The sequence below is a fragment of the Cyprinus carpio genome, chromosome A14 (genome assembly GCF_018340385.1).
Source record: "Cyprinus carpio isolate SPL01 chromosome A14, ASM1834038v1, whole genome shotgun sequence".
NCBI classification, from domain to species: domain Eukaryota; kingdom Metazoa; phylum Chordata; class Actinopteri; order Cypriniformes; family Cyprinidae; genus Cyprinus; species Cyprinus carpio.
Genome location: NC_056585.1, coordinates 14,292,692 through 14,303,169, shown reverse-complemented (window position 1 = coordinate 14,303,169; position 10,478 = coordinate 14,292,692). Strand labels below are relative to the sequence as shown.

The 10,478-nt window shown below is 35.5% G+C and overlaps 1 protein-coding gene across 1 annotated transcript in view; it reads right to left on the bottom strand.

Annotated features, from left to right (window-relative positions):
* Positions 1–200: 200 nt before the first annotated feature.
* The window catches only part of LOC122147427 (diacylglycerol kinase theta-like), a 30,025-nt gene continuing 19,747 nt past the window's right edge, over positions 201–10,478 (bottom strand). Inside the window, exons 10-23 of the mRNA XM_042769971.1 lie at positions 9,789–9,873; positions 9,463–9,517; positions 7,718–7,779; positions 7,400–7,550; positions 6,336–6,374; positions 5,294–5,409; positions 4,899–5,050; positions 4,648–4,796; positions 4,362–4,540; positions 3,351–3,451; positions 3,102–3,248; positions 2,912–3,023; positions 2,323–2,475; positions 201–2,107 (exon numbers count right to left, since the gene is read on the bottom strand). Coding sequence (XP_042625905.1) covers positions 2,006–2,107; positions 2,323–2,475; positions 2,912–3,023; positions 3,102–3,248; positions 3,351–3,451; positions 4,362–4,540; positions 4,648–4,796; positions 4,899–5,050; positions 5,294–5,409; positions 6,336–6,374; positions 7,400–7,550; positions 7,718–7,779; positions 9,463–9,517; positions 9,789–9,873 — 1,603 coding nt within the window. The 3' untranslated portion in view covers positions 201–2,005. The remainder of the gene's footprint in view (positions 2,108–2,322; positions 2,476–2,911; positions 3,024–3,101; positions 3,249–3,350; positions 3,452–4,361; positions 4,541–4,647; positions 4,797–4,898; positions 5,051–5,293; positions 5,410–6,335; positions 6,375–7,399; positions 7,551–7,717; positions 7,780–9,462; positions 9,518–9,788; positions 9,874–10,478) is intronic.

The following is a 10,478-nucleotide window of genomic DNA, read 5'->3' as shown; positions in this document are numbered from 1 at the left end:
GTTAAACTATTGTTCAATTGTCAACTGGTTTTATTTATATATATATATATATATATATATATATATATATATATATATATATAGATATTAAAATTTGAAAATTTAATTTTGTGAAAAACAGTACATGACGGAAAGTTTGTGATATTTTGTAACTCAAATTTGAGCACAAGAGCTAATATTAAGTCTTTTTTGCAAATCTACTGTATAATCTTGGTCAGATTTTCATATTCGTCATCCCACACCTTAATGTAGCGCCATAATTAATTTCTGCCAGGGATGAAAACGAGGCTGTGAGTGACAGAAGTACAGTGTCTTCAATGGATTGTACTGCTCTTTAACAACATTCCGACTGTTTAGCTGATGTAACAACAATGATGAAAAAATAAATACTCCGTAAAATACTCCATTTTGAAAATTGTGAGTTGTGAAAAATTCCATGATATAGGATCTTTTTATAAAGTGCATGCCATGGTAAAGACCGCAGGTCTATCCCTCACAGCTTCATTTTCATCTGTTCAATTCAATAGGCATCTAACCTGACCTATCTGACCTATTCCGAATATTCCCAGACACAACCCATGAAGTGCAAGTCTTTGGGAGAACTTGGCAGAACTTGATTCTCGAAGTGATGTGTGCCGGAGAGACGAGGTAGATGAAGTCAGACGGTCGAGGCTTTGCCATGCATCCAGCACTTTTTCAGGGCAACAGCCTGCCAATAATGCAAGACTGATGGGGAGTGGAGAGTCTAACTGATCATACACACACAATCTAAGGCCAGCCTCATGAATCCAGGGCTGACCAGTCACTGTACAGACACCATATTTACACTAGCCAGTATATTACAGCACTGCGCTCGCCACTAGTTTTAGCTTTACAATAGGATGAGTAGCTTTACACGACTATGTCAGATAACAGTAACAAATTTATTTACTTACAAATCAATGCTTTCCCCAGAACATGATAAAGCTACGTTGGCTTAAAGGTTCATATGACCAGTTACACTAACTGGCACCATGTAAAATACCACATATGCTACGTGATCTTGCATGGAATGTTGTATCAAGTATCGTACGGCATTATATTACGATTAACACCAAAAGTGGTGTATGTGTCCACATTTACAAACATTCATCCTTCGTAAAATCCACAACTCTTTAATAGCGTTTCACAGTATTTTTCGGTACCACACATGTTCGAAAAGCTATTAATATTCATCCGGCTTTTACAAAACGGCTGTGATGACGCCACATTTGTTTACTCACGTTTTCTTGAGGCGCATGATTGCGCCTACAATCTCACAGCTGAGAAAGCTACAAAACTGATATACAAAGACAATAATCTCTCCCTGACACACTTATACAATCAAACGTGCTCTTAATGGAGTTATTTGTACATTTTTACTGCATTCATTTGGTTCAGATACTTGTAGAAAGCTACTAGGGGGCTGCTATTGCAAATAAACTTCAAGTAAGACATTAAAGGTAATAATTTCAAAGATGAAAAATGACCAGGTGAGGTACCGTAAACCAAAAAGGCCACCATATGCGAAACGAGAGTGATTATCGTAACTTGGTGATGTTCACAAAAGTGTATTTTTTGGTATTTGTGATGCACACAATGTGATTAAATACTGGTTGCTTATTAATATGCGCCGTAGCCTTTCAGTGATGGACTACTTTAAGACAATATTCCCTTTGAATAGAAGATGCAGCTTGGCAATCAAAATAAAACCAACAAAAATATCTACACCAGCATGAATCTAAGGCAAAAACAAGCCTAGGGCAGCTAAAGTCCTGAGTAACAGACTGCAGTGCTATTGTCAGACATTTGAACGCTACAGACTATGAGATGATAGAGATGTCAGTGTAATGCGTAATAGCTCAGCTAAAGTAATTAAAGTAGCATTGATACCAACCCAGAATGTAACAAAGAACAGAGGACAGACTAAAAGAAATGTTGTCAAGGTGACAGTAAAGGGCTGTCGATGAAGTGTTTGTGCGTTTTGTCACTGCCCACCGTCACTGGGAGCTGAACTGTCAGAACGGCCTTCCTTCAAACTGCCTGATTGTTTCTTCTGCTTGGTCTTGGACTTTCTCAGCATGCACACCTAAAATAGAGAATGTAGCCATTTTAAATATACAGAAATGGTGGATGGGAATGACCTTTGGTTTCGTTCACAATTCTTGCACATTCTTATTAATGAGGTAGTTGCTTCCTTTGTGACCTTTATTGAGTGTTGTCTTCACACTGCTGAGCTGCTAAAAACTGAACCAACCAGGTCAATGATGGGGTATGAACGAGTTTAGAAGTATATAAACGCACCGTTGGTCCCGCAGCAGAGATGATGATTTGTCCAGGTGATTGTATCCAGGGTTCTCCATCCACCTGCACTGGAATGGGTTTGTTCACACTGATACGTATGTAGCTGCCCTGAGCGAGACGAATCCCAGAACGCAGCCCACTCTGAACCTGACCCTGAAAAAAAATAAAAAAAATAATATATATAAAAAATATATATATAAATCGCCATCACCTGCTTTCAAATGGAGCGGCATTTAATAGACAGAGCCGTAGATCACTGACAAGCTACGCAATATCGCGTTGATTATCGAAGGCGATTCATAGCTTGTCAGTGATCTACGGCTCTGTCTATTAAATGCCGCTCCATTTGAAAGCAGGTTATGGCGATTTAGCGCTAATCACGGAACCAGATTTACTGACTAGATGCGCATGATCATATCGTTAGAGCCCTAATTGCATCTTAAAAATATATTCCAATAAAAAAAGTTATTGTAAATTGCAATAATATTTCACAATATTACTGTTTTACTGTATTTTGTGACTCCTTGGTTTTTTTTTTTACTGTTAAAAAAAAAAAAAAAAAAAAAAAAAAAAAAACATCAGAACTCACCATGTGCACAACACCAGTAACTCCCACAACCTCCAGCATCCCATCGTCTATCCTGGGCCGCTCAAACCGAGAGTCACTGTCTGAGCCCCACAGGTCAGCACCAGAACCCCAGCTAGACACACAAACAGCAGCTTTAATCTTCAACAACAAACGTCTTTACTACCACTGTGTGAGACTGACGTGTGTTTACCTGGGAATGTTGAGGAATATCAGTCCCTCTATACTGGGCAGTTCCAAGTCCTGTCTGTCCACTTGCAGGCTGATGTCTTTATGAAGGTTTCGTGTGTGACTCAACTTCTGCAGGCCCACCTTTACGTAAACACCTTTATTGTGAAACCTGCAAGAACAATGACAAAATCAAAAACCCTAGGCAGAAACCACCTTCACCTTAATTGTGAGTCACATGGCCACCCATCTGAGGTAAAATAACAATTGTCACCTGCTATTAAACTTGTCTGGGTCCTCCTCACGTGCATGATGAAAGTCCAGACTCAGTTCAGCATCAATTCCCAGCCCAAAATAATTATTCATGTGCACAATCTAAAACAGACAGGTAAACCCTGTTATGACTGATTCTTCACATTAGTACCTTGCAAATGTGTGAAAATTCCTAAGCAGAGCTTTTAAAAAAAAAAGAAAAAAAAAGAAGGTTTAATGAACATTTTACTTAGTTATTATATTCTTCTTCTTTATTATTATTATTATATATTGATTATACATAATTAATACATAATATATATTATAATAAGTGCATGAATTATATAAATTATTACAAATAATTAAAATGTTAAATTAAATCATATGTATTTTAATAAAGAAAAAAACAATATTGCATTACAAAATAAAAATTAAGAAAATTATAATTAGTTATTTTATTCTTATTATTGTATATTATTCTTATTATGTATTAATACATAATATATTATAAGTGCATGCATTATATAAATTATTAAAATGTTAAATTAAATCATATACATTTTATTTTAATAAAAAATACTGCATTACAAAATAAAAAATTGAAAGTTTAATGAATATTATAATTAGTTATTATATTCTTATTATTTTATATTATTATTAAATATTGATTAAATTAAATTAAAATTAAATTTATGCATTTAGCAGACGCTTTTATCCAAAGCGACTTACAGTGCATTCAGGCTATCAATTTTTACCTATCATGTGTTCCCGGGGAATCGAACCCCCAACCTTGCGCTTGTTAACGCAATGCTCTCCCACTTGAGCTACAGGAGCACTAGATTATAGATAATTAATACATAATATATATTATAATAAGTGCATGAATTACATAAATTATTAAAAAATAATTAAAAGTTAAATTAAATCATATACATTTTATTTTAATAAAAAAAAAAATAAAGAAAAAAAAAAAAACAATAGGCCTACTACTGAAGAAATTGTATTTATTGTAATTTGGGGACTCATGATGTACCTTGGGTGGCTCTAGGAAGCCATTCACTTCACCATCCTCTGTCATTTCCTGTGCATCCAGAAGAATTGTCCAGCGATCCATTTGAACTTCCTCTGCCTCGTCCACAGACAGCAGGATGTTGTAGGGGTCCTCGCCGCTGTAGCCCGGCCCCCATCGCAACACCCGAGCCAGATCGTTCCCTGCCAAACACAGAGCATAACTGAACACAAACAACAATGGATGCTAACAGTTAGTAAAACATATAGCTTACTAGAATTAAATGAGGAATATTCCCTCCATCCTTTACCGGTGCCCATTGGTATAATGCTAATTGCTGGCTCTCGACAGGTGATTTTGTGCCGGATGGACTCCAGAACCCCCAGCACCCATCCCACTGTGCCATCTCCTCCACACACCAAGATACGAAAGTGAGGGACGTCCCTGAATGTGTGCAACCTGTACAATACAAAAGCTCAAATGTGAGAAGGGAAATGACAGTATTCATTCATTCGTCAGTCACAACATCGATACATCATTCAAAAGGAGTGTTGGTCTAACCCAGGAAGTGGTCCTCCGCTGGTCAGCTCAAACACTTGGTGAGGGTTTAGAAGTTTCCGGAAACTGTACAAGATCTCTCTGCCCTTTAATCCACCACTTTTAGGATTGACAAAGACTAGCAGCGGGCAACTTCCTTTGGCCAGCTTGCTTTGCTGTGGGGAGAGAAAACAGTTACATTACTGTAGTTTCACTACTGGCCTGTAGAGAGCAGAGCAATATAAAGATTGGGCTAGCATTACGAACTCTGCTGTTGCAATGAACAGCATGTGACCTACTGATCACATTTAAGTGAGTAAATAACAGCATTTTTACTTTTTATTTGTTAAAAAAAGCATGTAAAATAAGTCTGTTGCAACCACGGATGTGCAGTATGGCTTTGCAAAAAGATGGTGTACCATGATCTCAGGTATGACAAGTGAGTAGAGCTGTTTGCCGCTGATGCTTGTGTCTTTGGCCAGCATGTAAATCCTCTCTGCCTCTGAGAAACAGCTGATCTGCAAAACCACTGCACCTGAAAACAGCACAGCGGCTCAATTCTTCAAACACACTAACAGCACAACAGTTTTTGACACTGATAATGATAATAATAATAAAGACTAAAGGCAGAAACTCCTCAAAACAAGCAACAGTTGAAAATTTCTGTATTGAAGTCTGAGAAAAACATTTCAGTGGATGAAACCAAGAGTCCGGTGATGTCTATGGGTGGCAGACTCACTGCTGTGATTGCATGCATACTAAATAGAAGCTTTTAAACTTTTACATTTGCTTCAAGTTCGACTGTCCCAATACTTATGCTCACATAAGATTAGGACATGAAACTCTGGTGCTGTTGTAAAACATGAATATGTTGAAACAGCCAATAGTACAATGTGACATTCTGTATTTTTGTCTCATATTCATCTTTTAATCATATATGCAGATGACTTGACTCCAATACTTATGGAGGGCACTGTATATATATATTAATAGTACAGTATCGAACAACAGGAAATCCTAGCAAGAAGTAGAATAGTAGCTCTAGTTGTAACAACATGTGTGTTAACCACTACTTATTTTAAGATCTCCACACAAACCAACACACTGCTACATCAGCAATATAAAGACCAATCAAAGCATCAAGTCGATTGAGCCAGTGGGCATGTTGGATGATTGAGAACAACCAGCAGTTCAGAGCATTTGTGTGCAGAACAAGGGCTCTCATTTACAGAGCACTGAGAGTAGGCCAGACTGTGGCCTAAGCACACAGCAGGCAGTTTGTTCTGCAGCACGCACCAGCGACCTTCAGTGTTATCAAATAAAGTCATGCAGTTCAGTTGTGCTCAGAACAAAGACAGACATTATAAGCCACCTCTAAAGGAGGGATGCATTTCTTGTGACGAGGAAACAGGCCGTTCTCTCACAGAACCCTATGATTTATGAATATGCAGTTTCTCTTACCTTGTCCAGAGTACACGTGAGTGATGGTGACCAAATGACCTGGGTGGGGAAGAGTGAGAGAGAAATAAAGACACAAAAATGAAAGTTTCCTGAAAATGTACTCACCCCAAAGCCATCCAAGATATAGGTGAGTTTGTTTCTTAATCAAAACAAATTTGGGGAAATTTAACATTACACCACTGCAGTGAATGGGTGCCGTCAGAATGAGGGTCCAAGCTGATAAAAACATTACAACAATCCACAAGTAATCCACGTCACCAGTCCATCAATTAATGCCTTGTGAAGCACAAAGCTTCATGTTTGTGATAAACTCATGCATAAAGACATTTGAACTTCAAACCGTTGCATATGGGCCTCTATCCATAACATTGATTTCTCCAGTGAAAGAGTCATCTTGTCTGAATCAGGTGTGAAATATGTACATAAGCAACGTTTAGGTGAAAACAGTTCGGTGGATTTTGATGTGAGAGGACAACAGGGGATAGCATTTTTTAACTGGAAGAAGCATTATTATGGATTATAAACTCGTATTTTGGCTAGAATCAACTATGTAAAGTTATTGGTGGATTTGTTTTTTACAAACAAGCAATCATCTCAAAAGACATTAATCGATGGACTGGATTACTTGTGGATCATTGTGATGTTTTATCAGCTGTTTGGACTCTAATTCTAGCGGCACCCATTCACTGCAGAGGATTCACTGGTGAGAAAATGATGTAATGCTAAATCTCTCCAAATCTGTTTTGATGAAGAAACAAACAGATCTACATTTTGGATGGCCTGATGGTGAGTACACTTTCAGCACATTTTCATTTTTGGTTGAACTATTCCTTTAACCCTCCAGTCCAATCACAATAAATGCCCAGCCGTCACTTTATCCTCCGTTTTAATCCCTTCCAGACGAGCGGCGATGAGTACACAAGATGCCTCATAACAGACTTACAGGTCAGCATTGTGCGAGGATAATTTCATGGAAAGATTAATAAAATCCTAAAATGAAATCCAAAGGATCTGAGCTGTTTAAATCTTGAGCTTACACATCATATGAGCACACACAGACTCACTTTTGACTGCGAGGTGTTCGGAAAGCAGGTGTGTGTATTCCTCTCTGTCAAGCTGTGTCGGAAAGCCTCCCAAGAGCAGATTGACTTGTGCCACACGATTCCTGCTTTCCTCGATGTAAAACCGTGTCTGATTCATCTGTCGCAACGACGTCTGAAAGTCACAAGCTCAGAATCAGCGTTTGAGACAACCAAGAAGCTCTCATCTATTCCATAACAAGCACACACACTGTAAGATAAGTGTGCTGTGCTTATTAGGGATAATTAACAATGAGTGTTTTCCAAATGCCAAGCAAAATCACCATGACCCGCCTCAAATACCTTCCGTATCTCCTGCAGTTTGTCCAATAAAATCTCCTGACCGCCGAGGACTTGCCGTTGCACTGAAATTGGATAAGAAACACAAGGTCAGGATACCGTGAAACCCTTCCACATTTTTCTGAGGTTTTCTATGTCTTGTAAGGGTTTACACTATAAACACCTTTGATATCAATCAGATTCTTAAAGATACTTGGAGACAATGACATAAAAATCAGGCAAATCATTTTTACTATATGTAGTTTTTAATTATAAAATATCTAAAATTAAATTATAAAAAAATACATTACATATATATATACATATATATATATAAAAAATGTGTGTATATATATATATATACATATATATATATATATATATATATATAGTACAGACCAAAAGTTTGGAAACATTACTATTTTTAATGTTTTTGAAAGAAGTTTCTTCTGCTCATCAAGCCTGCATTTATTTCAATAAAAATACAGAAAAAAAACAGTAATATTGTGAAATATTATTACAACTTAAAATAATAGTTTTCTATTTGAATATACTTTAAAAAAAAATAATTTATTCCTGTGATGCAAAGCTGAATTTTCAGCATCATTACTCCATCCTTCAGTGTCACATGTAACATCCAGTCTATCACATGATCATTTAGAAATCATTCTAATATTCTGATTTATTATGAGTTGAAAACAGTTCTGCTGTCTAATATATTTGATGAATAAAAGGTTAAAAAGAAACTGCATTTATTCAAAAAAAAAAAAAATTCTAATAATATATATTCTAATAATATATGTTCTTTACTATCACTTTTTATCAATTTAAACACATCCTTGCTGAATAAAAGTATTGATTTTATTTAAAAAAAGAAAGAAAAAAAAATTACTGACCCCAAATTACTGACTAGTAGTGTATATTGTTATTACAAAATATTTATATTGTAAATACATAGCTTCTTCTCTTTTTTTATTTTTTTTTTTATACTTTTTATTCATCAAAGTATCCTAAAAAAGTATCACATGTCCTGAAAAATATTAAGCAGCAGAACTGTTTCCAACTTTGATAATGAATCATCATATTAGAATGATTTCTAAAGGATCATGTGATAATGATCCTAAAAATTCAGCTTTGCATCACAGAAATAAATGATAATTTAAAGTATAATAAATTTGAAAAACAATTATTTTAAATCGTAATAATATATCACAATATTACATTTTTTTCTGTATTTTTGATCAAATAAATGGAGGCTTGATGAGCAGAAGAAACTTCTTTCAAAAAACATTAAAAAATAGTAATGTTTCCAAACTTTTGGTCTGTACTGTATATATATATATATATATATATATAGATATATATATATATATATATATATATATTTGATTCATTGGACTATGTAACACTTTAAATGTCAAACAATTTTTCCAATTTAAATTATTTAAATGTTTTGGTTCAACATATCTACCCAAAATCACCCTGCACCAGAAATCTTTTTCATTTGGTTTTATTTTGTAGCTTTCTGGAAAGCGTTGTAATTTTTGCAATACCTCATTTTAACACTTTGTTAGAAAAACTTATTTTCATGCATGCAACCAGACTGGAACATAATAATGTTATATAATATATATATATATATATATATATATATATTATATATATATATATATATATATATATATATATATATATATATATATATATATATATATATAAAATGATCTTTTATTCATTAAAATATATACAACCTATGTAAGACATCTTACCTTGTTTGCTGCTCATAAAAACTTCTACAAGGTTGAAGTCAGCAGGGTTTTCATTCTATGGACATTTGCAGAAACCATGTAAATTAACATACAAATTGTGGATAAAGTACAAATAACTAGATTTTTGCATTTTCTGAAAAATACATTGTGGCGTTTGCCTGTGCAAAAGTTCCCACTACGATACAAGGGTGTGACTGCTATGTGTTAAGCAAAAAATCACTTGGTAAAGTTTTTCCATGTTTTGAGATACCATACTAATAAGTAGGGTTAAAGGGTTTATTCAAATAAACCTAAGTTGTGTTTTTGAGTATTCAATTCCAAGGTACCTGTTTTCCTATTTGTGAGAGCACTTCCTTTATGATTGATTCTACTGTGTTGCTTTTCCCAGCAGTAACTGAGGTGACTCCAACCCTGCAACACACGTGAAAGAACTTTCTTCATTACGGCAACATTTGAAAACATTAAGCATTGAAAAACGTTCCATCCCATGATTCATCAGCGATCTGGCACCGTATAAATCACATGCTGGTCTGCCACTAAAACTTCAGACAATGTTTTGTTTTATTGTGATCAAATATTGCATAAGAACATTAACGTTTGATTGTGGCACTAACTGGCAGCATGTGTTAAGTCTGACTCACTGCCTCCCTGACTCAAAACTGTTAATAAAACACAAAATGCTTCATTAGTTCCAGACCCGTATTAACAAAACAAAATGCCTGATCTAATGGAAACATCAAGCACATGAGGCTGTTTAATGAATTCAAGTTTCTGTAGAGGTACATCAGCATTTGTGATCCATTTCCTGCTGGCATGGCAACAACATCAAAGGTAAACCGTGGATGCTGTGTCACTCCATCTCCGTGGCAACCAGACACACAACAGCAAGCTTGTCATCAGTCATTCCATGTGTGTTTTGATGGGTTTCATATACACTTGCCCTCGCCGAGTGGCACACGACACTGCTATTGTCAATTTCCTTTCGATGTCTGGAGATGATTTAGGATTTGTTTGGA